At 39.3% G+C, this 27,455-nt stretch overlaps 1 protein-coding gene across 4 annotated transcripts in view; it reads right to left on the bottom strand.

The window, feature by feature from the left end:
• DYNC1I1 (dynein cytoplasmic 1 intermediate chain 1) overlaps nt 1–27,455 on the bottom strand; it is a 282,836-nt gene that overhangs the window by 94,510 nt on the left and 160,871 nt on the right. For all 4 annotated transcript variants that reach the window (XM_023639239.2, XM_023639242.2, XM_023639240.2 and 1 more), the window contains 4 exons: nt 20,191–20,280; nt 13,923–14,085; nt 11,575–11,674; nt 4,138–4,263 (listed from right to left, as the gene is read on the bottom strand). In XM_023639239.2, the coding sequence (XP_023495007.1) occupies nt 4,138–4,263; nt 11,575–11,674; nt 13,923–14,085; nt 20,191–20,280 (479 nt within the window). The remainder of the gene's footprint in view (nt 1–4,137; nt 4,264–11,574; nt 11,675–13,922; nt 14,086–20,190; nt 20,281–27,455) is intronic.

Below are 27,455 nucleotides of genomic sequence, written 5' to 3'. Positions count from 1 at the left end.
CTAAAGTGCAAAATCTCTCAATTGGAAAAGGAGATTAATAACATCTTTTCTGCTTCCCTGTTATAAGGATCAATGAGATTATGAAGGCAGAAGTGCTAGGAAAATGTAAAATAAAAGACAAATGTAGTTATCTATAGCTATTAGAGTTCAGTGCATGGTAACCAAACCGCCCGTATCATTTTTCTCCCCACCTCACCTCCATCCACTAATTCATCTATGACTTCCCTGGGTGCCCAAGTTACTCTGGTTTGGTCTCTTATCAGCTCAGTCATACACAGTATCAGAGCACTTTTGTTTTCTTTTGGTAGCCATTGATATTTACCTGGCTTTTACCCTAACGTCATGGATATCGACTGTGGCAAGGTGTGTAACTATCCCACTATCCCAAACAGTACTCTCCCATGCACAGCGTCCCTAATGTCATGTTCAATGTGGTCTTAGGCCCATTCCCGGAAAAACAACTTGGGGTCTTCTGACTACCCACTGCAAAAGCAGATCCCAGCAACGAGTGAGCTAGAGAAAGTGAGTGTGTTTGTGAGAGTGGGGAGACGTGGAGTGGGAAGGGGCAGGCGAGTCGGTTAGGGAATTTCTCAGATACGGTCAGCTAGGAGATCAGCATCAGAGCAATAAAGGCAAGAAATGCCTCTCTAGTTTGGGTCAAAGAGGAAAATGGAACTGTGGGACAAAAATAAAAGTCCCACATTTCCAATAAAGATGCTGACTAGTTTTGCCACCTTATCATCCCCTTTCTTCATCTCTCCTCTACTTTCCAGTGGTGTTCAACTATTACTGCATATTCAAATCACTTGGGAGCGTTTAAAACTGCCCAGGCTGAACCCCAGACTAGTTAAATCAGTCTCTGTGGGCAGAATGCAGGCATGAGTAATTCTTAAGGTTGCCCTGGTGATTGCAATGATCAGCTAAGATGGAAAACACAGCTCTGTTCCATTTTTTTCTATTCATCCCTCCCCCTGCCCCATGCCACACCACACACCTGCATGGTGTCACCTGGCTGAATCCGCTCCTAATGCAGCATGAGGCACTACATGGGCTTCGAGCTGACTTCCAACCAGGCTTCGCTAGTCACAGGCACCCGCCCTAGTTTCATGACTTCTCTAAGCCACAGGTGGTGAGAGGAACTTACAACAATGAATGTAAAGGGTAGATTCTCAATACATATTAGTATCTTTTGCTTTTTAATAGATTCAATGTCACAGAGACATTCCCTATGTCCTCAGATTACTGTTTTTTTCTTACCTCTTAGGAAAGGTCCCATTCACTTACTGTCTAACAATTTCAAAGTTGGTCACTCTAGGTACATTTGCTATTAGCCCAAAGTGATCTGAAATTAGTAGGACTTTAGGAGTTGTGAAAGATATTGGTTTCCTGGATTGCTCTTAGATGAAATCCAGGGATGATGGTTAATTTTATGCGTCAACTTGGCTAGGCTATGGTACCTAGGTTTTTGGTCAAATACAAGTCCAAATGTTAGTGTGAAGGTATGTTTTAGATGTGATTAACATTTAAATCAGTAGATTTTGAGTAAAGTAGATTATCCTCCATAATGTGGGTAGGCCTCATCCAATCAGCTGAAGGCCTTAAGAGCAAAGACAGGCTTCCGAAGAAGTACCAAATTCTAAATCTCTCTGTCTCTGCCACCGTCTCTGTCTCCCTCCCTCCCTCTCTCTCTCTACAAATATAGACAGACAGAGTGTGTCTCTGTGGGTCTGTGTTTGTATATGTCTCTGTCACTCTCTTTCTCTATCTCTCTCTATACTATTGGTTCTGTTTCTCTGGAAAACCCTGACTAATACACGAGTGGTCCTCAGAAGGGCTTGATAATTACTTTTGCTCTGCCCACTTCTTCCTTCTCCTTCTCTCTGGAGAAGAATCAAAGTTATCCCCTTTTTCACCTTCCCAAAGCTGGTGATACATTCCGTCCCCTACAGCTAGATCAGTTTAAGAGAAATAATTGAATAACAGAAACTAGGTACTATAGTGGTATTCAGTAATTTAGGTTTTCATAAGCTTTTCTAAACATGTTTTTCATAAATATTGAGGGTCATTTATAGGAACTACTTATTATTTATATCTGAGTAGCACAATCATGATTTTCGATATCTTTGAATATGTGTTTGGTTAAACTGAGTAGCTTCTATTTGATACCTCGAGTCTGAGGGTCTTCATGGTCTTTCACACATGTCATTTAATCAAGCCCAAAGTTTAAAAGTATTAGAATGCTCATTTTCTCAGGGAGGATGCCAGGTAGAGTTTAGAACCCCCGTTTGTTTCTGGTCACCAGATGAAGTGAAGGTGGTAGCAGGAATTTGGAAAATACAGAGAAATTCTAGTCAGCATCTTTTGGTATTCAGAGTACTTCTGACTTAAAAAAAAAAAAATCAAGAGTATATTTTCTTCTAAAATACATATACTGGATCATTTAAGGGAGAATCTAAAAGTGAAACTAAATCCTTGTTGGTAAAATCTTTAGTAAATGATCCCAAAGATACTAGGAGAGGAAAGAAACGATGCTCTTTTCAATCAGTATTGGTATTGCCTATTCTGTAATAAAACAAGTAATTTTAAAATTCCAGTTAATTACAAAGACCTTTGGAATTTGCTTCTTCACTCAGCATTATTATGCTCCTACTGACCTCTTTACTATGCAATGTTGTGAATATTAAGCACATTACCAAACTGTTATCACAGGCCACCAATAGTCAGTTAATATAATAAAAAAATTTTAATTATGATTAACATCATGTACATTGACTAAAACAATATAATATGTTACCCCTTATATTTTTTAAAATTCAAGATATGCATTCTGTAATATCAAAATAATTTAAATGGCACTGTTTTTCAAAAATGTGCTTCTGCTTATCCTATAATCCTTTTAGTATTTTCCTGGTAATTCATCAAACCTCTTGTGACTGAACAAAATTAGGATTTTGTGCTTCTATGTTTACAGAAAGAGCATATCAAGCTGACAAATTTGATAATCTTAAAAAAAAAGAAAGAAAAAACTGTTCTTATTTCAAAGGTTCAAAAAATAAAGGTTATTTACTATGCAGACCTAGACTTCTTGTTGTTTTTAAGATAGCAAATTAGAAAAACATGGCCAGAGTTAGAGGTTACTCAATCAGGTTGAAGCTGGGACTTTTATTCCAGCAGCTCCTGTTCCTCAAATTATATCTGATAATGTTCTAAAGTCTAAACATAGTTTAGTTCAAAAAGATACTTAGCTCTTAGATAGAAAATGGCACTAAGCTTCCAAGTATCAACAGGTTTCCCACCCGCTCCAGCCGATGTATTTGTATTTGGAGTAATCTGCCTCTCAGTTCCTCTGAATCATAATATTTGAGGAACTGAAACTATAAGCTGGAATGTTTGTTTTGCATTTTCCTGTGCATAATCACAGGATAGGGGTATTAATAAAGGGGTTGGGGTACTGGCCACTTCTGAGGCCTATTATTTAGGCAGAGGCAAAGCCGAATGTGTGCAAGTGTAACATAATTTCGGCCTTTATTGTATTGAATGGAAGAGAAGACAAATGTGTCAGCAGACACAAGGAGTAAAATATCCAAAACGATGTGGAATGATCTCTGCACTTGCAAACTGGAAATAGCATCTATATTTCTCAACAATTCAAGAAATGTTTGTGATAAGTATTCCCCTAAACTGGCTACAAAAATATTATCTGTAAGCAAGATGGCGCCCATAAACTTAAAATTGGCAAAATCCCACTCAGCTGCATTTAAGAAAGAGGAGGGAGCTTGAAATGGTAGTATTCTGACGATGTCCACGTGGGTGGGCAAGCACATGTTGCTGCTAAGCAGAGGAAGTGGTGTACCAGGATTTCTTCATAAGTGCGAGGTCTTTATAAACTCATCCTCATGGGGGCTGTTTTAAATAGAAAGAAAATGACACACAGTCCCCAACCAGGCTTCCTAACTGTTTGGAGAGGGTTGCCACTTTCCCAAAACATTAGGTTACTGTGGGGGAATTTTCCAAAATTGTCAACAATTCCATTTTTAAACTCAGTTCGTCCTCTCCACATAAGACAGATGCAATGCAGCATGAACTATATTTGGTCTAGAGGGGGATGTAAGTTATTTTTACTATGCTGACTCCTACCTGACAGTGGAAGACGTATTCTGGTGTGGTTTTCTTAAACTTCATGTTCCAAACCAAGGCCACTCCATCTGGTTCATGGGGAGCATCTTCATTGTTGTTGTAGGAAGCGACCATCAGCTCAGGGTACTGAATGGAAGAGATAACAAGGAGGAATTAGGCCAAGATGACAACACAAGGAAAACTTTCTTATTCCTACATACGCATGCTATATTACATACTTAAAATGGCACTTCCTTTTTAAGTTGCGGCATATTTAATACCAACTACAGACTGGACCTACTGCAATCTGGTTTCTGCCTCCAATGTTCCACAGGCGCTTGCTGGAGTCAAAAACTACCAAACTGCACACGTGGCTGGCCCTCTCTATATTATCGGACATTTGGTTACTCCCTCCTTTCTCCTACCTTGCCTTCCATTACATCATTCTCTCCTCATTTTCTTCCTGACCACTCTTTTTCAGTCCCTACAGGTTCTCCTTCTGTTACAAATTCCAAGAGGGGCTGCTGTTTGCCCTCTTTTTTGTCTTTGTCTACACGTTCTCCCTGGGTGTTCTCATCTACTCCAAAGGCCTTAATAAGCATTAATATGCTGACAATGTTCAAATCTATATCTCTAGGCTTGATTTGTCTCTGAGCTGCAGATCTTAGAGCTGACTGCCTACTGGGGATTTCTCAGGGCTGTCCATAGACACATCAAATACACTGCATAGAAAAATGAGCTTACTGCCTTCTACAAAAACCTGCTGCTCTTCAATGTTCCTTCTTTTGGTGCCTTTCACTAACATTCACTTAGCTCCCCAGGCCAGACACTCCACATTCATTTTCACTCCCTCCTCTTTCTCATCCCACATACTGTGTTTCACTTCTTCCTCAATACTTTTCAAATGGATGTTTTCTTTCCATCCTTAAGGTGAGAGCCTCCTAAACTAATTTCTTGTCTGAGTGAAGGCAACAACTGCCTAATGACTTCCTGCTTCCAGACTTCCCAGTTCCCACCCTCACCTACTCCACTCTCCATTTTTTGTCAATACAACTTTATAAAACATACATTTGGCCAAGTCACTCCTCTGCTTAAAACACTTCAATGGCTTATCATTACTTTCAAGATAAAATTTAGTCATATAGAATCTTTCACGATCCGTCACTTTGTTCTTCCTCTGCTTAAGCTCTTACAACTTCCCCTTCCCCATCCTACCCCTACACCCCATGACCCAGGCTCACTGGGCTAGTTCTGAGGTTCATAGGTAAGGCCTCTGTACTTATGAGTCTGATACTCATTCTCATTGGAATGCCTCTTCTGTGTGGTTTACATCATTAACTTGTAAGACTCAATGCAGGCATCAAGTTCTCCAGACAATCCTAACTAATCATCCATCACCCCTCCTTGCCTCTCATTGGCTCCCTCGGCATTATATGTGTTCCCCAAGTAAAGCACTTGTCAAATTATATTATGATTTTTTCCTACTTGTGTCTCCTATTAGTTTGTAAGCTCTTTGAGCATAGGGACTGGCTTTATTGACCTCTGAATTTAGGGTCTAGTAAATCCCAGCACATAACAAACTTGTGCCAAAATCTATTGAATTACAAATGTTATTTTTTATTTTAGTAACTCTATGCTCCATGGAAAGACCTTATATTTAATCCTTTGTTGTCAAATAATGCCAACAGTTACAGACATAAGTGCAAGAAACACAAGCAGTAAAATAGCAAGGACTCTACCTTGAGTAGAAACACCTACTCACCCTATGTGAACTCTGTGCTGTGTGTTATTAAACAAACTGAGGATGAATCTTGTGGGAAGTAATTATGAGTTAGAATACATTTCATGAAAATGCCATTCCTACCTGGGATTCCCATAAGGCACCTCCATTAAAAATAGCATCAGGATTATGGCAGATCATAGCACTCTTTGATCACAGATAATTTAATTTTTCCTTCTTTTCCACTATGCTGTGTATATATTTAACAGAAGACTGTTCTTATAAATTTGAATATCAACTTTTTTTCCTATCAAAAATAATTAAACCTAAGTCTTCAATGTGGCTTTCTTCATTCTTTCAGCGCCCTCAACTTAAGAAAGCTGCAGAGCGTTGCAACTTGCTGGTTGATGCAGAGGAAGTCTAAGCCTACAACGATACACATGAATGTGGCCACCAGGAGATGTAATCATTCTTTATTAGAAAACATTCCTCAGTGGCTGAATCAAAGGCCTATTAGGAAAGGCCTTTGATTCAAAGCCCATTCAAAGAAACTAACATCCAGATAAACACAGAAGTCTCCAGACTGTCCATCTGAAGTTTAACTATGTCACATGTGAAAAGGCAACTTTATAAACATCAACACCACTACCATAGCAGCCAATGAGCAGCCAGATGTGTCTGGAATAATATCGCACAGCTTCACATCTGGGTCTCATCGCTGGCTCCTACTTATAGCTTTTCTTTTTTCCATTAAAAAATGTTTTAAATTATTTGGCTTTAAAACTCCTTTAGAAAACAGGGAGAGTTTTAATAAAATATCAGTGAAGTGCCTCAGGCGTAATTTCTATAACTGGGATCATAAGTCCTAAAGATACTGACTTCACTCTTATCTCATGTAAATTTCTATGATTTCAAAGTCTCCTCTAGCATGCATTTTTCTGTTGTTTGTTTGAACATAACTGGTTGTATTTTCTTATTCTCCAATAAAATGTAAATCTCTGAACAATTATTTAAAGCTTAAATGTTAAAATTATGATTTTAAAAAGAATATGAACAATTATGAAGTTTGTGATTATTCATGGCAATGGATTATCCAATGTTTAACCTAGGAGAATTTTACCCGGAAATTATCAGATCTTCTCTCAAGCTGTTTGTTCTTAGAGAGAAATAAAATCTGACATTTATTGGAGAGGAGGGAACCAACATGTTTTAAGTGCCCATTATGTGCCAGACACTGAGCTGGATAATGAGTTAACTCATTTGGTCCTTGCAATCCTCTAAAGTAGGCAACAGTTTTCCCCTTCCTACAGATGAAGAAGCCGAGAGTCCCCAGGTAAGTAACTTGTTCTGAGGGTTTTTGCTAATAAACCAAGAAGTGAGAACCCTGCTTGAAGTCTGTTTGGCTTCAAAGGCCATGTCCCTTCCAGTCCACTGTGGCATGTGTCACGTGCCTCCTATGCATATGTTAGGCATTGTGCCCGGTGAAATGTGGAACAAGAATGTCAACAATAACATGCTTTGCTCTGTGGGAACTCACCATTCAGTAGAGGGAGGTAAGACACATGTATGAATATCTATAACACAAACATAAAAGCAGAACACGATATGTGCTAAGAGGGAGTTGTAAGCAAGGTAAGCAAGCGAGAGGAGAAAATAACCATTTTAGATGGCATGGCTTGTGGCAGGGAGAGAAATTCGAATGGACTTGTGAGAAGAAATGAGACTCGAGTTGGGCCTTGACAGATGAGTACGTTATTAGCAGAGAAGAGAGAGAGTATGGACAAGGGCACGAATATGGGTGCAGGAAATTTCTCTTGGATATCCGCCTGTTTCACAGTGACTCTCCCATCTTTGGAGATTATCTCAATATACAGGTGTCTAACTTCCCAGGGACAACTAATTCATTGCAGGGTTGATACTTGACCCAGCTAGGCAAATCACATTCTCTAAGCTAGCTATTGTAAATTTTGAACTGAGACACAGAACCTATGGGCTGGCAAATGAGTCAGGTTATGACAGCATCCTATTGGTGAGGTCCCTCAAGCTGCCCAGGTTTCCACTCTTCTTGAGTCCCAGTTCTTCATCGTTTCCACGGATTCCCTAAGTACACCAGAGGTTCTCCAATAAATTCCCCTTTTTGCTTAAGCTAGCCAGAGGTAAAGTTTTCTTAACTAACGCAGAGTTGAAGAACATGTTCAGGAGACATCAGATGGTAGCATTTGGCTGGGAGGCAGGTTATATGAAGAGGTGAAAAAGAAGAAAGGACTGGAAATGCCCCAGGGCATCCTCACAGAAGTCACTGAGTACAGGCTAACGATTTGAGACTTTACTCTGGGGACAGTAGGAGTCACATTCCACAACTACTGCTAGTACTACTCTCACTACTAGGTCATATTTATTGAGTACTTTTTCTGTACTAGATACTTCTTAAATGTTAAGTGCTTTAAATACATTAGCTCACTTAATACTCACAGTAAACATGTGAGCTAGGTATTATCATAATTTTATGAATGAGGAAACTTAAGCCAAAAGAAGTCAGGCAACTTGTCCAAGGTAATATTGAGAGCATATAAGTAATCTGTGCAAATACCAATGTGGTAAAAGTACTTATAATGACTCAACAGTGTAGAGACTTGAGGTAGGATGACCAGTTAGGAAGCTATTTCCTAATAAAAGCAAGAAGTAGAGGGCATGACATAAAGTAGATGCCAAATCTACATGTTAGTGTATTTGAATCGGTGTCAGTGGTAGTCATTGCTACTGTAAATTCGATTGGATTTGGCAGCAAGTGAGCTGTCAGACATCACTTGGGTTTGTATCTTGGATGATTGCAATGTTGGAGGATGCAATTTACATGTGAAAGGAGTATCTATGGTGGAAGTAAGATCATGAGTCTGGTTTTGTGCAAGTCTGGGAAATCTGTTATGTGGTATGTGGATAGCATTATTGACCCCCTCTGCTACACAATGTTCAATGAGTGACAAAGTTGACATAATTCCTCAAGTGCCCAAATTTCTTCCAGGGAATAATGTTTGGTGGATATTTTGTAAATGTTGCAAAGTTAAAGTGTTCTTCTTTAAGAAGCCCAGGAGATCAAAGCAAAGCTATGCAGAAACCTTATAGTTCCTTCCTTTTTTTCCCGTCTGCTCCCTCCTGTCCCATTCAGGTAATTATCCTAGGTGTACATGTAACCATTAGACTCCAAGCTGTGCCTTTATCCTTCTTTTGTTTCTTAACATAATTAGATTGATTCTAGATCCATTTAGGAAGTCTCCATCCCATAAGCATGTAAACCTGGTCTTTTGAACCCCACAAAAGTGTTATGATATAGGAGCTGAGGGTTCCAATTCTTTCTTTCTCATGCTCCATATGAAACACATTTTTCAGAACTGCAAACCTCTTCACTACAGTGTAGATGAGCAGGTTACACAAAACTGGTCCCTCCATGGTGGAGTTCCTGCCCTTTACAGTTTCACTTCCTGCAACAAAAACATCACACAGAACCCTACGTGGAAACAAATCCATCCATGAGCAATATGGCCCATTGCAAGCTGAGGCCAGGCAGGGACCAGCCCCGCTGATGCCGGCCCTGCTGCCTCCTCAGGAAGCATTATCAGCTGACCCGGGAACACAGTAAAAGTGCCTCTGAGGAATGTGTCAGGTAAGGTTCCTGTATAATTTCCAGACTCTGAACAAGTGAACAAGCCAAGCTAAGTGTATCCTCAGGCTTGGATCTGATTTCTGTGCACACACCCAAGAGTGCTCACAGACCACCCACGCACTGGCAGAAAGAGGCTGGGCAAACTCTGCTTGTATTAGTCTCGGCACGATCATGCACTGTGTGCTCTGTTGTTTGCATGGGAAAGGAGATTCAAGAGGAGAGAACACTCACCCACTTGGTGGCTGATGACAGTCCAGTTGTGGGGGATTACCTTCCTCTTCAGTTCTCCTGTTCCCCAGTAGAATTAAATGGGGCTCTTCACATCGTCTTTTTTGCTGCTCTGCCTACAACGCACTCTTCTCCCCTCCACTGGTCTAAATCCCAGTCTTCCGAGAAGCCCTGTCTGACCAGAGACAGATCCCAATGCCCACTAACTCTGAAAGCACTTGCTACCTGCCCATATCATTCAGCACTTATAACCTCTCCTGGTTCCAGATTCACAGGCCTTCTGCAGGAGGCAGTGGTAAACAGAATATGCCTTGAAGTGCTAAAAGACTTGGGTTCAAATCACTATTCTACCATATCCTAGTTAATTTTTAGCAAGTTACTTAGCTTCTCTGAGCCTCAATTTCTTCAGCTATAAAATGGAAATAGTCATAGTGGCTGCCTCATATGATGTTATGAGGGTGAAATAAGATAATGCCTTCAGAGCACTTGGCACTGTGCTTAGCACGTAAGAAACACAAATTAAAAGCTAGCCATGATTATTATTCCCCATAAAAGCATAGAATACAAGAAAGCAGAAACTGTGCTGTGCATAAATGCCCAGGACTAATCATTTCTTTTCCTTCATTGCTATTATTTCATTGTCATCGCAAGAGGGAAATAGCATAGTTGTCAAGAACATGGGCTCGGGGGTCAGACCACCTGGGTTCAAATTCTGGCCTCACCACAACTAGGCTGTGTGCCTTTGTGCACGTTATTTAACTGCTCAGTGCTGCATAAATTGTCAACTAATTGAGTTGGAGATTCAGCAAACTGGCTTTTGGTAAATCTACCTGCTTTTACTCTGAATGCTCCACTATGGAGTTTAGACTTTTTCTTACAGGCAATGTGGAGTTTTAATCCAGGGAGTAAAGTGATTAGATTTGCATTTTAGAAAGATTATTTGGCCAGATGTCCAGAGGGAAATCTATAAGTGGACAAGTGTGGATTGAGAAAGACAAGTTAGAAGATTAGCAATATTACAGATGTAAGATGATGAATATATGAGTGGAGAAATGGACAGTCTTGGTGACAGACTAGGTCTGGGGGATAAGGGAGAGGAAGTTGCTAATGTTAGTGATGAAAGTTCTGCTTTAGGCCCTTGGGTGTATTACAATGGCTTTATCATAGAAAGAATGCAGTAGGCAAAAAAGGACGTCAGATATGTGGAAATAGTGAGTTAGTGATTAGTTTCAGATTCTGTGGGACACCTGAGTGGATCTACCTGGTGTGTAAACCGGAAATCAGGAGTGATATTGGGTGTGAGATATAAACAGGCTGCCCATGTGGTGGTTGATCTCCCACAGAGAATGTTATCAGAAAGAAGAGTAAAGGTTGAGGACATGACCACGAGGATCCCCAGGGTAATAAAGGGAAAAGAAGTCTTGGAGAAGCGTGAGGACTAGAAGAGAGTAGAATTGTGGAACTCAGTGGAAGGATACTGTTTTTAGAAGTACCAGGAAGTCAACTAAGGCAGATGATAAAGAGAGGTCAGGGCAGATGAAAGCTTAAAAATATGCACAGAACTTGACAAATGGCAAATCATAGGTGACCTTAATGAGAGCAGTCTCATGGACAGAATGGCCTGGCTCCTTGTCTGGTATCCAGCACATAGTGAGTACTCAATGTATGTGAATAACAGAGGACAAAACGTAAACTGAAGCCTCAGTAAAATGAGAAAACCAACAGGCACAGAAGAACATTGTAGGTTAGTGAACATATCCAAAGTAGTGGAGTTAATGTCTCTTATTTTTTTATGCAAATGCCATGAGAACACAAGCCCAGTTTGTCCCATCCCAGTAACAATTCTTACCTGGAGAGACCAGTCCATACAAGTGACTACTCGATGCTTGGACCAATGCTCATCATAGAATTGACGATTGAAAGAAAGGTTGGCTCCAGCCTGGACATCCCTAGGAGGGTTTAAACATCAAAGAAAAATATGATGCTTCAGAATGGGGCTTCATCTCTGCCACTCATATTGAAGGAACGAAATGGCTAGAGCATGGCACACAATACTCTCTGAAGCCAAAGCACCAATTTATCATTTATTTATTTATTTTTGAGGAAGATTAGCCCTCAGCTAACATCTGTTGCCAATCCTCCTCTTTTTCCTGAGGAGGACTGGTCCTGAGCTAACATCTGTGCCCATCTTCCTCTATTTTATATGTGGGTTGCCTGCCACAGCATGGCTTGATGAGCAGTGCATAGGCCGCGCCAGATCCGAACCTGCAAACCCTGAGCCACTGAAGCAGAATGCCAAACTTAACCACTCGGCTACAGGGCCGGCCCCCAAAGCATTAATTTAGACAGCAAACATTGATCATAAATAAATGAACTAATGACGGTCTCTTTTATGAAAATTCCTCTCTAACCTGGTGCAGAAAAGGTGTCCACATGTTCTAAGCCTGGTATGAAATGTCAAATTTGTTTCAGGTTCTCATCTGGACCAGCCTAAAGCATTCTCCTCCTCCTGCTAAGTTCTATCTTGAAGCAGAGTTTACTGGAAATCTCCCAGCAGCAAGAGAGCACTCGGAGATTCCTTGATCTTAATACCACCTTATGTAGCCTTTGACCAGAGATGATATGCATGTTTCTATTTACCTGTAATTGCTGATTGACTGTAGTGGATGCCTCCCTGCTCAATGGCAAGTGATAAGTTGTACCATGAGACAGGCATGGTGGAGAGTGGGGGATTCACCAAATGTATTAGATACTTAACACAGACCAAAACACAGACCAATCTAGAAGGATTACATTTGGCTGATATTCAACTGGCCACAAAACCTCCTTCGAAGAACGCTGCATTTGCTCCACAAGACTGAGTGTTTAAATTGAGTAATGCTTGTTCTGTGCCAGCAGCTTTTGGACCTGCATGGAAACCTGCCTAACTTTCCCAGGCTTCAGTTCAGGAATTCCTCCACACTCACCTTTTTTTCCTCTTCATTTGCTTCATTCCATTGGCTTGCACCTGCATCACTTGTCTTATATAGCTTCTGTTCAGACTGGGTGACTTGGCTGCAAACTATTTACTTGGGCTCTAATCAGCTGACTTATGACCTTTTTTTCCTGCTAACCCTTCCTCAGCTCCACTGTTGTAAACTCAGGCAAGAGGTACATGCACCCAAGTAACTGCCAGGAACCCAGGGTAACAATGGGCCAGGCACTCAGAGGGAAATAGGGCCTAGAAAATCAACTGAATCACAGAATAATGGCTTTTTCAAAGAAAACAAACATCCATAACATGAATATTCAAAATATCGTTGTCTCTTTGAAGTAGTCTAACAATGCTGTCAACTGTTTAGAAGCTTTTCAGAATTCCCTTTTGAAACTGTTTTGAGAGCCTCTATTACGTTTCTCTGAGCGTCCCCAGTCACAATACATTGCCCTTTGGGAATGTATTTGAATTGTAGAAATTATAAAAAGTCAGGTCTGATGAAAAAGGCAGGTGACCTCACCTTTTCATATTGCTTTTGGCCAAAAGGAATCTGTGGCTAAAACCCAGCTATATCTTCTTCTTACAAACATCATCAAGTGTCTCCTACTATCCCCATTACGATGGTTTCCAGCCACTGCCTTTCATAATACACATGTTGTAGTCACGAAGAAAGTCATTTGAGACCATTTGCTTTTAGTTTTTTTTGTTTTATCTGTAAATATATCCCTGCAGATGTGTTTCCTAAAAGGCATGCACACATAATCTTTTGGTCTCAAAAGAGGAAAAAGTTTTCAGTCTCTGTTGTCTGTCTCCCAGACCAGTTAAGGTTTCCTGTATCTCATGTTTATTTTCTTCAGCTTCCTGTTTGCTTAGACATCAAAAATATATCTACTGGATATAACACAAATCTCCTTATGCTGTTTATAAGAATGTTTTCTCAAAGGACAATGTACATGACTCTGCCAGTCTCTATCACCTGGACTGTTCCCCAGATATCAAGTTCAAAAGCATTTCACGGAAGTGCATGATAATTACAGGGAAACTCTAAGCCAGAAGTTATAACCAAAGCCCTTAGTCAAAGCTATTCAGCAAGATCAACCCTGGAATTTCATCCTCCTCTGATTTGTTAGTTTGGGGTTTGCCTAGTCAATACATAAATGAATTTAGAATCAACAGATAACTTATCACAAATTTTCTTTTTTAAATGCACACAAGAAACTAACCCATCTTTTTCCTCTAACTCTCGACCGCTATAGTCAAAGAAGATGTCGGAGTCTTCTGCCAGTGCTCTCTCAATTACCCGTATTGTCCGATCAAAAAAGATGAGAAATTCCTCTGAATGAAGGATCTGCTGTTTTTCTTCCTCTGTCAGTTCCCTTGGAGGGGCTTTTTATGTAAAAGAGATTGTTAGGAAAGGAGAAAAAAAACAATGAAAACATTTCAGGAAGAAACCAACTCTTGAAAGATACTGCTTAGCAAGAGCATGATAAGATACAGTGAAATAAACCATTGTTAATATCAATTCTAAATTACTCCTAAATTCACACCAAAGGTTTTTGCAGATGTCTCCACCACCAGTTTTACAAAAAGATTTCATATCTGGACTAATTACTATTTTGAAGAATTGAAAAAGATTACAGATGAAAATAGATTGGTGTTTTTTAGAAATCAGTACTGAATGTTTTCTTTAGAATTGAACTTGAAAAACAGCTCAAATGGTACATAATAGAGAAATCTATAAAACTATGTATATTAGATACTACTGTAAAGCTGTACATGTTGAATAATTAAGAGCTATCTATAAAATGATCCAGACAACACCTTTCCTCTTTCCATTGGATATACTCATTTTATTTTAGATGGTCAGTTGGAAAGGCTGACTGATTGCCACATAGATTCCCCTTAAAAACTGAAACATGTGCCTCCAAACCTGCCTTCACCTAAGACATCGTCTGCTTTTAACCAAACACGTGGAACACGTCTTCTCTAAGATACCTCACAACTGTTTTTATACCTTATTTTTCTAGCATGATTAATCTTATCAAACTAAATTTGAAGATGAGCTCGAAAATGAGGCTTAACTAGTAGTGTGTCAGTGTCTGAGAGTTAGCTCACCTCCGAGTCATGATTACGTAAACTGTTGCTTCTATAGTAGGGTTTACATAAAACTGTAGAGAAATGATTAGGGACTCCCCAGGCTGAGAAACCCTCCAGGGCAGAAACTGCCAGCTGAATCTTTTGTGGTTCTTCAAGAACGCCAGCTCAGCTCCTGCGCACAGAGCTTTCAACGAACATTTGATTGATTACTCTTTCAGCAGGACCAGAAGCTCTTGAAGTTTAAGCTACAGGAAGAGGGTAGTCGGTTACAAGCCCAGGAGGAGTCCCTGGTGGAACCACTCACGCACAGGTTTTTCCAAACACTTTCACAACCATCCCCATAACCAGGACCAACTTGTATCTGGCCACATGGTCCGAGAAATCACTTAAGTGCAGTCACCCGTAGTATGTTTTAGGGAAGTGTTATTTGATTCGATTAATGGTAGCTCAAATTTATTGTCCTGAGAAATCTGAACCATCCAGAAGCCTCCTGCAGAGCCACGACAGTGCATCTCAAGTTTTTAATGTTCCCAACGTCTCTTTCATTCTGGCCTCCCCTTCTCTGCCCCAGAACACGACACAGGGGTCTGGAGGGACTCCAGAACCTGTATTTGTATAAGAAACTAGAATGATTATAATTTAGTTGGTTCACACCTTGAGAAATGCTCTCTAGGTAATATTATAACAAAACATGATTGATCTACTACAGCAGAAGCTCGTCTCCAAAAATAGTTCACCCAGTAGTTTCTAGCAGCCCTAAATAGAGTTAGAAATATTTCTTTGTTGCTGAAGTCTCCAGAACCCTAGATATGCCCATGTGTCCTGGGACTCTCCAAGAACCTCCATCAACATCTGCTGAGCAGTGTCGACCAGACACTAGTTTGAGAAATGATGAGGGGGCAGTACGTAGACCATAAACCATAAGAAGAACTCTACAAACCCAACAGTGACTCTGCCATTTGCTGCCTTTGGTTCTTTAATCAATTAAAGCCTCTAAGCAGCAGTTTTATCTATAAAATGGAGTAATGATATCTAATCTTTAAATCTGGTTTAAGGGTTAAAAATAAATATATTGGGCAAATAGTTAAGCATTCAATAATTAGTAACTGAGGAGTAATTTATTAGTCTACTTTCTAAAACTCCCATAAATGAGGCATTTGAATTTTTTCACCCTTATGTAAGGAAGTGAAAGAAAACAGTAAAACTATTAGCTGTAACTAGGCAAAAGGAAAAAAAATCCCTACAAAATGCTAGGTTCATTTTGTTTTGGTTAGTATTGTTACATAAATAAATAAACTTCATTAAACAAGGATACTATAGAGCCAAGAAGAAAGTTTTTTTTTAAAAGTCTCCTTCAGCCTTAGTCACTGTTGATGGATAACTTGAGATATACCTGAAATTAAGCAGAGAAATCAGATTTTTTCCCTTTTTTTATGATATTAAAAAATATCTATTCTATTCTCTGTTTACCTTTTTTAGCTACTTCTAGTTCACCTGTATCCTTCCTTACAGGTCCATTACCTTGAATAAAAAATAGTGTCTGTAGTAATTTTCTGTAATTTTTTCTTCCGTGTATCTTATTGTCACTTTGATCTCAGCTTTCGAGACATACAACTTCTTTTCTAAGAGAAACATAAATGGCTGATCAAAGTGTATTTGCAGAGGCCAAGTTCAGGTAGGTGAAGCAGTAGCCTCTCCAGATATTATGTTTGACAATACAATATTTGGCTTGAAATTAAATTGCTACTGAAGCAAAACAAAGGAGATGCTTTATATTAAGCTTTGATGTCTAACAGGGATCAAATGACATGATTTGTTAGCACAAAATAATAAGATGCATGTGCAGACAAGTACTCTTTTAAAGTCATAAACAATATTCACATTAGGAGTCAAATAAGGCCAGAGTTATTTTCGATAAAAACTCAAAACCTCCCATATTTAAAAATCTTTAAATTGGTAAGTGTTGTTACGATGTAATGAAAGCATAATGGAGTATCTAGGAACCACAACCAAAAGCTGTGCTCAGAGATAAAACCTCTCCAGACATTATATTTCACGAAAGAAAAGTGGTTGATTAATGGAACCCACAAGGTTCAAAATACAAGCATAAACAATTAGAATTGGAATTGTATTACTCCAGGATAGACCCCAAATTCTCCCTGAAATATCTGTTTCTGTAGCTTTTCCCTATCCCTGGAACCTAATTAATTATTTTCCACATGTTCACTGTATAAAAAGGTAGGAATTAATTTAATAGCAAAAGGCATATCAGAGCAAAACGTGGGCATTCATAATATTTGATTTTTCTTATAAGTTAAGCAGAAAATATTATAGTAGCAGGTTTGTTTATTTTTGCAACACAAAACATGGAATATTTCTGCCAGGAGCTAACAATACTTTATGCATTTAAAATGACATTTTTCTAAAAATAAAAATTCATTATGAAAAGTAGAAAACATGGATATGACTTACATACGATCTAAATGACAAACTTACCAAAATTTAACTGCACAGTTATATTTAGCTTGAATAACAAGTATGAAAACAACATACTAAATTCATGAAATTCAAAGTTTAGAAGACTGTCTAATTTTATGAATTTGTGGCCTGCAAAATTAAAATCTAGTTATAAATTTTATTTTAGGGTCTACTTTTTATTCTTTTTACTATCGAAATTTTCATTTCTCTTGGTTTTGTATATAAAAATACTTTTTGATGTGTGATGTGTTTTCCATAACGATTCTATCCTATTTGTTATGCTTTCTTGAGTCTTCACGTTGACCTTAATGTCTACTTTTACAATTTTCTTTTTAATTTACTCTATTTAGTATATATCTTTTGGTTTCTAGGGTTCTTGGGACTTTTTTCTCTGTAAAAATTCATAATGAAATCCACAATTTACACTGAGCATTTTACAATTTCATTTTTAGGTCAAAAGTCATTTTTAAAATATCCACTTCAGAAATGTCTTGCCTTGTTCCAATGATGTTAAATTTTAATATAAAAAATTACATTTAAAAATATTTTTCAATTTAAAAGATAAAAAATATATACGTAAACCCAAATAGCTTAAATATTAAATCAGATTAAATAGGGACAGTGGCTTTTAAGGGAATTTTACAGAGGAATCAGTTGATAAACAAGAATAAGCAAACCAAACCAAATCAATAAAGAAGGAACTCCTCTGAAGTTAATGTGAGGTTTCTGAGTTAATGCACATTTACAAGAGTTAGGTTTCCAATTCTGTTGTTTTAAATCTCTAAACATGAAGATACAACGACACTCACATATAGAAGTTTCCTAAAATTTGATTAAAAGCTAAAATGTACCTGCTGTTTTTCCCTACTCTGTTGTGGAAAAAAGAGTGAAAACAGCAATAAATTGAACCCATATTTCCTCACTGTTTAATGCATTTTGATGTCACATGAGCAAAAACGTCAAAAGCTAGTGAGCACAGATTTTTTTCCCATCTCCCCCTCACCACCTTTTTTTTTTTTTTAAACTCCAAAAAAGTCCAGATTTCTCAAAAATGTGTTCCCTGGTTTGAAACTGTGTACGTCAAGTTTCAGCCCAGAGCGAATTTTTATGGCTGAGTAATAAATCCCTGAAACTCAGGGCTCCTAATGGAAGTGCTGACACAGCCCTAACTACCATGCAGCCGTGTGAATGGCGCCACGATGATATCTGCTGGAGATGCTTTAAAAAGTTTGCAAAATACTGTCTTGCTTTAAAAAAAGCTAGAGAGAGCCTGATGCCAACATAAACATGCTTTTAACCCATTATGTGCTAATTTGCAGAAAGGCCATTAATAGAGAATGAGGCACATAGCACGGCAGTAACAGGAAATGTACTTTCAAACTTCTTTTTGACTTTTAACAGGACCTTAATCAATTCCATGAAGCATGAGTAACAGTTAAAACTGGAGGGTGTTTCTATTCAGAACTTAAGAAGGAGGTCGGAGTGCTTTGCCAGAGAAGATAATTTGGCGATTGGGGTTGGGGGGCGGCAGGGAATCTGTGCCAAGACTCACAGAAGATACCCTGGCTCCTTATCCCCCAGTATATCTTAAGGACATTTTGCAAAAGGAAAAAGAGAGTATTTTAATAAATCTTGACTTATTTAGTCTCTTGCTACACCTGTGTTAATGATATTCTAGTCACCAGCTTTTGAAAAACAATATGTTCTTATTAGAGTTGTAAATATGAAATCTCTTCAGTCAAATCCACTTAGAATCTCTTGGAAAAAGTAACTCTTGTGCCTTTCGTGGATACCTCTGTTAAAGATGCTGAATTTATACCCTGCCTTCAGTCATACCGCAGAACCTGACAGTAGTCAACCTCAGGCAAGGCCTGAGCAGGCTGAAGTGAGTACATATGACCAATATGTACCCATTTCTATAAGTCCCCAGTGACAACTATGTGCCATGCACTGTGCCAGAGCCACAGGCATCTTTAACATGTAAAACTCAAATGAGCTTCTAATTAAAGTTGTGTTGATCCTTATTTGGGACACTTAGTAGGAAATATGGAAGAATCTTTTTAATGTACTCCACTCTCACCAACACTCCATTTGTCAGTAAGAATGACAATTTCAAAATTCTCTTTTGTCTCCATGGGCTGAGAGTCTCAAAGGGATACAAAATTAGGTTTTTAGGGAAACATCACCTGCAGTTTTTCTTGTCTTCCCCTTTCTGGCTCATGTACTTATACATCACGTATCCTTGGGTAAATTTTTAAACCTCTCTCTTTCTAGGTCTCTATCTATAAAATAGGGGAAATAATAATATCTGCTTCAAAAGGATGTTGTGAGCAGAGCACTTAGAGTACTTAGGAGAGAGCCAAGGACACAGTAAGCCCTTAATCAACGTTAGTCATTATTATCACTAGAACATGTAAAGATGGCTCTTCCTTACACAGGCAGAGATGTGAGAGAAGCCCTTTAACAGTACAGGTAATAATAACGATCACTGTTAATGTTTCTACATAGATCACACAAATAAACTTTAGAATTTATTGACAAAATAATTATATCTGCTCTTTTCCTTTACTGTTATCATCGGGACTATACGACGGAGTGAACTGGATAACACGACATTTGATAACAAGTGTCTTATTTTATCACTGTTTACTAATAGTTTTACTGGAATCGTGACTGGACTTGTTGCTGGAATTGTGGATGGTTTGTATTTTATTTGCTTCTATCAGTCAAAAAATAAATGACTCTTGCTTTGGAGATTACAGTTTATGCTGCTAAATGTAATGTATTAAACAATCATAAAAAATCTTCCACATAGGGAGTGTACATTTATTTTTTACTTACCCCTATAGTCTCTTATGTTGGTAAAAAAAAATAGCAACCATAAAAGGATGACTCAATTTATCTTCCACACCATACCTTCCTTCACCTCCTGTTTTTTGTCTTGATTTTCCAGTTCTGAATCGTTGCCAACTTTAGGTTCCACCATTTCCTCATCTTCCTCATCCTCTAGAAAAAAGAAAGAGAAAAATGCATTATTTTCTTTCCTTTAAATCAAAGTCTCTGGTTGAAGGTGGGAGGTAGGGGCAAAGGGTAAAGTTCCAATCCTTTAGGGCAACTTCTAAGTAAATCAGTCCACAACGAATGTCCAAGATATATGCTAATGAATATATGAATAAATTATCTCCCAAAGGGGCCTCTTTGAAAGTCCCTCCAAGTTGCTGAGAAAACCGCCCCGAGTCGGCACCTGCTGCATCCACCTCAGGCCCTCACCACATGGGATGTCTTGGAATTGCCTCTCTGACCTCTGAAACTTCTTTGGAGATGGCCCAGGAATAGATCTGAAAATGGTTCCACCTGGGGTACATTCTCCACAGGGGACACCTGCTGTACAGACGACTCTTCCAATTTAATTCTCACCAAATTAATTTGTTTTTGACCTACAGGAAAGGGTTAAATACACGTCTGACCCCAGGTCAAACGCCACTGGCAAGTAAACAACCAGGGGTTTGGCCCCCAAAGTCATTGCCATTGGCCAGGGAGAGAGCAACCAACCTGAAATGGCATTTTCCCATTCAGACCAGCTCATGCATTAATGTAAATTTAATGAGCATGAACAAATGGACCCAGCTGGCTCCCACCGCCAGATGCTAGAGTGCCCTTCCCGCCCTATGCAAACTTGTGCTCCCTCTCTCTCCGCTGTCAACCTGTCCTTCTTAGAGGCCTCTTTCATTGCAGAGCACTTGAAATTACCAGTCACAATGTAAATGTAGGGCGAGTCAAGGTGTCACAAGAAAACGCAACTGACAGAAATAAAATGATCTAAAACATTAAAACTTGATTTCACAGTTTTTAAATACATTACCTTCACTCTTAAGTATTATATTCACCGTAGGTTATTGATTTCATTGGTTCAAATGGAGTTTAAAAGAAATAACTTCACCTCCCCCTCCCATACATTCATTGATGTATTTATTCATTCAACAAATATTCACAGACTTCTATAAGATCTCAAGCTCAACGGAGAGTCCCATTTCCATCACAATAAATCCTAAGATTTACATCAACTCAAAATTTCAGCACCAACCACTTAGAGAATGCATTATAAATGTCCAAATAAATATGTATAGCCTGAAAAGCAACTCCGAAAGTTTTGACCATATTAAGCAAGTGATTTGTGGAAGGAATATTAATTTTAAAAATATGGATGTATAAAGTATAACATTGTAATTTAGATATTAAAATTTTTAAAATATCAATTTTCATTGAAATTCAGTACTGTACACACACGTGTGTAGACTGTGGATCAAACTTCATTACTTTATAACCACACTATATACATACTTTTAAGGAGAATTGTCACTTATTATTAACACATTCATTAACACAATATTATTAACACATTCCTATGAGGTAAAAATCTGCACTTAAAACTGTGAAAAGAACACTGAGTTATCCAGATTTTTAGATAAATACACCCTTAAAATGGTAAGTATTGAATAACACATGGGGTTATTCACATATAAAGATATAACTGCCCCCTACCCATTAAAAACCTGCTTGGAAAGTCCTGAAAAAAATATTCCCCTCAACATGATGTATCTTTCTGACCCAAAGTCCTAACACAAAGCCCAGTGAGGCACCAGCTGGAGGGAAGTTTCCTCTTCCGGTATACCTTGGATGGAGAGGCAATTTTCAAAATCTGCTGGGAAGTGGCTCCATTTCCGAACCTTCTAGAGACATTTCTTTAAATCTAATAGATTCAGTAGCCATGCCCTGACACCTACTAAATACAAGTAAATACAACAAATACAAAGGCGATGAGACCCATTTTATGGTTTGAATTGTGTTCCCCCCCACAAACTGATATGTTGAAGTCCTAACCCCCAGTACTTCAGAATCCAGACGCAGACTCACACACAGGGAGAATGCCACGTGAACATGAAGGTAAAGACTAGGGGGATGCCTCTACAAGCCAAGGATGCGGAAGACTGCCAGTAAACCGCCAGAAGCTAAGGAAGAGACCAGAATAGATTCTTCCTCACAGCCCTCAGAAGGAACTACCCTGCCAAGACCTTGACCTTGGAATTCTAGTTTCCAGAACTGTGAGACATTCAATTGCTATTGTTTAAACCGCCTAGTTTGTGGCACTTTGTTACAGCAGCCCTAGCAAACCAATAAAGCCAGTGAAGTGCCTTACCTTCTATGATCTTATAACCTAGGGGAAGAGATACAGGAAATATAACAATACCCAAGGCAGTGATGAATGCTCTACTTGTACAATCTAATTTATCAGAACTTGGTACCATTAGCCCAGTTTTTATAGATGAGGAGACAGAGAAATTTTCCCCAAAGAAACTCCCAACCACGTCGAGCTTCAAATTCTGTCTGATTCTGCCTGCTTTTGGGTCTACGATCTTTAGCCATTATGTGTACTGCCTCCCTACCCACAGCATGACATGAAACAGAAATGCTGTGGAGAAAGGCCTAAGGTACAAGCAGGTGCGATGTCCAGTTGCAGTGTCAGGAGGGGTTTGTGGAGGTTCTTTGAGGTGGACATCACATGGCCTCGAAACGGATCACTCTTCTACTTCCAAGAGGTAAGCACATGTAAGGCTCAGCCTAGCAGAAGTTAGGTTTCATATCCTTGAGAGCTATATATAGGGATTGCTTAATTTACCAAGAATATACATGCTATATCCAAATTCTGTTCTTATTTACATTTTGGAATCCACTGCCCTGAGACCTGACCAGCAGTGCTTAATACAAAGCATTAATTCCTCTGGTCAGATGGATCCACAATGTGGGCGGGAGCAGCATAGAGAGAGAAGACATTGACGTGGGTTCCAAGCTGGAGTCTACCACTTGCTAGCCCCTTAATTGTACACAATTCATAGAAACTCTCTGAGGCCCTGTTTCCTTGTCTGCTGCACTGGGATAATATCCTTTCTTAAAACACAATGCTGTTGTAAGAATGACCAAATAAAATAATTGAAGTGAAACTGCTTCGTAAACCACCAAGGGAGTTGTGAATTCCCATACATACACAGAAACCTTCAAACAACGTTGCTTTAGCTTGTATGTCCACAAATACTTATTGAGCACTTACTGTGTGCCAGGTGCTGGGCATATGACAGGCACAAGAAAGACAAAAAAATCTCTGAGCTCTTGGAGCTTCCATTTGAGTTAGGGGAGAGAATGGCAAACAAATAAATAAGCAAAACATATACTGTGTCAGATAGGTGCTATGGGGAAATAGAAAGCCAGAAAGGGGGATTGGGCATGCTGGTAAGGGGAGGAAGAGCTGAAATTTAAAACAGCGTGCTCAGGAAAAGCCACAATGAGGTGACATTTGAGCAAAAATTTCAAGGAGTTAAGGGAGTGAGCTGTGTGAAGATCTTAGACTAATAAACAGATTCTTCCATCACATTTTGTGGACCCCAGGGGTGGAAGGAGTCAAAGTCTAAATTAATTTACTGTCAGTTCCATTGACTATGGAAAACAACTGGGCTCTTATCAGAGCCACCTAGTTTGTACATTCATACCACCTGGTTCTGAAAACGAAGCTGGTTTCACCAAATGAATTAGTCAGCTTTAGATACTATCAAGTTCTCACCTCTCACACAGTATAAGGGTTTTTATTTTAAACATTTATTCCTGGAAGAGTCAAGAAGCAACATCATGACAGAAAGTGTAACTTAGAGCTGATTGGAAAAATATTATTTTGTAAGGGCTTGGCTATGAAAAGGGCTAGGTTCGTGATAGCAGTGTGTTCGTTTGTGGATGAAGCGTGTGGGAAAATAGCAGGTTATCTAATTCTTTAAATAGAAAATCCTTCCACAGAGAATAGGTTTTCAATGATTTTTTTCTAAAAAAACCCAACAAATATTTATTGTGTTTATAACATGTACAAAGTCCCATAATGAGATACTGTGAATCACAAAGAAATGAATTTAAAAAATAGTACCTGCCGGTTTGAAGTGGTTACAAACCAGTTGCAACGCTTAATTTTTAGTGGCCATAGAATTCTTTGTCTATCAGCCTTTTAAAGACATAAAGTAAGTGTTTCAGTGGATTTGTTAGGAAATAAAACACAAGAGACTGGTTTGTTTCTCTGCATTCTGAGATGTTTGCCTTGCTCAGCAAAGAGAGTCTATTTTTCTTTAAGACTCTGGTTTCCTTTCTGGTGCAATTGGAATTACTTCTGTTGAAACCATTTCCAAAACAGTTAAATAACTTTAAAGAAAAGGATTTATGTAGACCCGCTAGATTACTGATATATGAGTTGTGCCACTAGTTCATACCCGGTTACATTTCCTCTGAGATTGCAGGAAAAAAAAAAATTACCACCCATGTATGGTTTCCTGTACCAGGTCTACACAAGAAATTAAACTCGTGGCAGAGTTAATTACCTGTCAGTCCAAGGGGCTAATTTCAAACAATGGCATCTTTTAGACACATTATGTTATTTAGCACCCAAATTCTGCTGTCTGCATTTGCTGGATTCATTCCCTCTGGTTGCAAAAGTCTTTGGTAACCACCGTGCTCCTTCCTTCAGGTTTTCTGAAGGTCTAGGAATGAATAAGTGCATGTTCGGCAGCAATCACATAGAACACACTTAGCACAAGGCCTGACCTCTGCGTGAGTTCCGGAAGGGTTAGCCTCCTTTACCAGTCTGTGGCTCAGAATGAAGCCAGTGTAGTCAATTTGAATATGCCACAGTCTTCTGATTGTTGACCTGCTCTGATGGCCTCACAAATTGGAGCCATTGGAAAGGGAGTGCAGTAAACGTTTGCCACTGTTTGGCAATACAGTATCAAAACCCCTTTCTGTCTAGGGGTTATTTCCCTTGTAGTACTGTTGGATGGGTGACATTCTGGACCCTACTTTCTTCTCCTGAAGCCCAAGGAAAGACATTTTCCTGTTTTCTGTCTCCTGGTGACCAGGACACAGGCAGGATCTGGGCAGTCACACTGGATGCTCCTAACTGGGGCTTTGTCTTTGGAGCAGGAGGCAAAGCCTAGGGGACCTTTAGGATTCATTTTGGGCAATGTGCCATAGTAGCAGTGGTATTCAGCATCCTGGCCAGATTGTTCCAGAGGTCCATGGTCTGCGTTCCCTCGGCCCCTGCCCTTTCTCAAGCCTGTTCCTTCTGCCTCCTGTTGACTCTGGGAGCACCAGATTTCCTCCAATAAATCCCTGGACTTGGTGCCTGCTGCTTGCAACCAGAACACTCAGCGACACAGGCGGCCCTCTGTGAAGAGAAGGGCTTGTGTTTTATGAGGGCAATGGGTTCTCGCTTTCCCCTGCTCTCTCAGGGCATGCAAAACCCCGGAGAAGAGGGTCAGAGTGCCCAGCTGCCTGTTCTCTGCTTTTCATGAGGGGGCCATGGTCCCTCCATTCATGGTCCCACCATTCACCAGCTCATGGAAGACCACTAAGTCTGGTCAGGTGGAGACGGGTGACAGGGAGCAGAGCAGGCCATTCCACTCCATCCTTCTTGACTCCAAAGCACATCTTGCTGCCGCCAAAAGGGGGAAGCACAAAGCAATTACCACAGGACTTTGAACTGAGCAGGCCAGCGACTGTAAGATGCACAATTACTTTATGTACCACTAAGAAAAAGGGTTACTGCTAATTAAACTATAACACATCATCAATTCCAACGCGAAAAATTGTGAATGTTGGAATTGATAAAATAATTTGTGGCTTAGAAATGAATAGAAACTAGCTTCCAAAGGATAAAAGGGAGGGCAAGAACGCAGAATTAATTCTAAACCAAGCTCACTACCATGCTACTGTTGGTGAACAGACCTGGAGAGAAACAAAGGCATTTTTTTGTTTTTTGCCTGTTAGATGTATGGCTCTCAACTTAAGAACAAATGCCCTAGCCACTTTCATATAATTCTATGTATGGATATTTCAGATGGTGATTCTTTTTGTAACATATTTTAAATTTTTAGAATAAAAATTAAATAAATAAATTAAATTAAATTAAATTAAATAGAAAAACAGTGAATTAATCTCTTAAATTAAAATTTATTTTTGAATTAAAAGATAATTTACTTTAATAAAGATACTCTTCATAGTTCTGTCTTTGGCCTTACTTTTTCTCATATCAAACGCCACTCTGGATAATACTTACCCCTATGTCTTTCATCATCACCCACAAATTGATATCTCCAGCCAAGATATCCCTTGTAGGCTCCAGATTCTGTACTGTACATGCCAACATGAATGTCTCACAGGCACCTTACACTCTACACGGTCAAAGCAGAACTCCTACCTTCTGCTAAGATATGCTCCTTTCATTGCATTCTCCATCCTGCTAATGGTACCATCATTTACATGGGTTCACAGTTGGACACCAGAGTACCACCTTCAATTCCTCTTTTCCCTCAGGGCCTATAAGAAGGGGTCTCTAAGTCCTTTCAATTCTTCCTCCCAAATCTGTCTCAAATTCACCTCTGTCTTTATTGCACTGCCTGAGTCTAGGCTATTATCATCTCTTGCCTGGAGTATTACAATAGCTGTTTGATTGGTCTTTCGATCACTACCAGTCTTGCTCTATATTTCTGGTAGTTTCATTTTTTTATTTAAAAAACACATCTATGAGTCCTTTCTCTGCCAAAAAACCTTCTATATCTCCCTACAAATTTCACCATAAAGCCCCATAACTTATTCTTGTCTCTTCTACCTCATCTTCTATTTTGGACAATGCACAATCACACAGCGTCCCAGCAGGTTCATGCCCCAAAGGCATTGCACAGTATTTTTTATGCATGTGTTTGCCTTCCCTCCAATGTCCAGGAGGTGATTATTACTAGCCTTTGTGATGCAGCTCCAGAGCTTCAACACTTCCTCCCAAGCAGATTTTGTGACCACCCCCACTGTTCCACCACCCTACCTTGTGTATATCTCTATGCTAACACATCTCAGACCACTTAACATTAGGTTTATGCATCCATCTCCATAACTGAATGGAAGTCCCTCAAAGCCTTACTCTTATTAGTATCATCAATGAAAAGTACTGAAAATAGCAATATCAAGACAGATGATTGTTCTGGAAAGGTAGTCATGAACCACACTGTGTAGGACCTTGAATGGCAGAACGAGTTTGGACTTCTTTCTGAAGATCATTATCCCTCTTTTAATAGACACAAATCTCATTTAGTCTATAAGTA

Source organism: Equus caballus, chromosome 4 (assembly GCF_041296265.1).
Source record: "Equus caballus isolate H_3958 breed thoroughbred chromosome 4, TB-T2T, whole genome shotgun sequence".
NCBI lineage: Eukaryota > Metazoa > Chordata > Mammalia > Perissodactyla > Equidae > Equus > Equus caballus.
The sequence above is the reverse complement of the archived record's forward strand: the minus strand, read 5'-3'. Positions and strand labels throughout refer to the sequence as shown.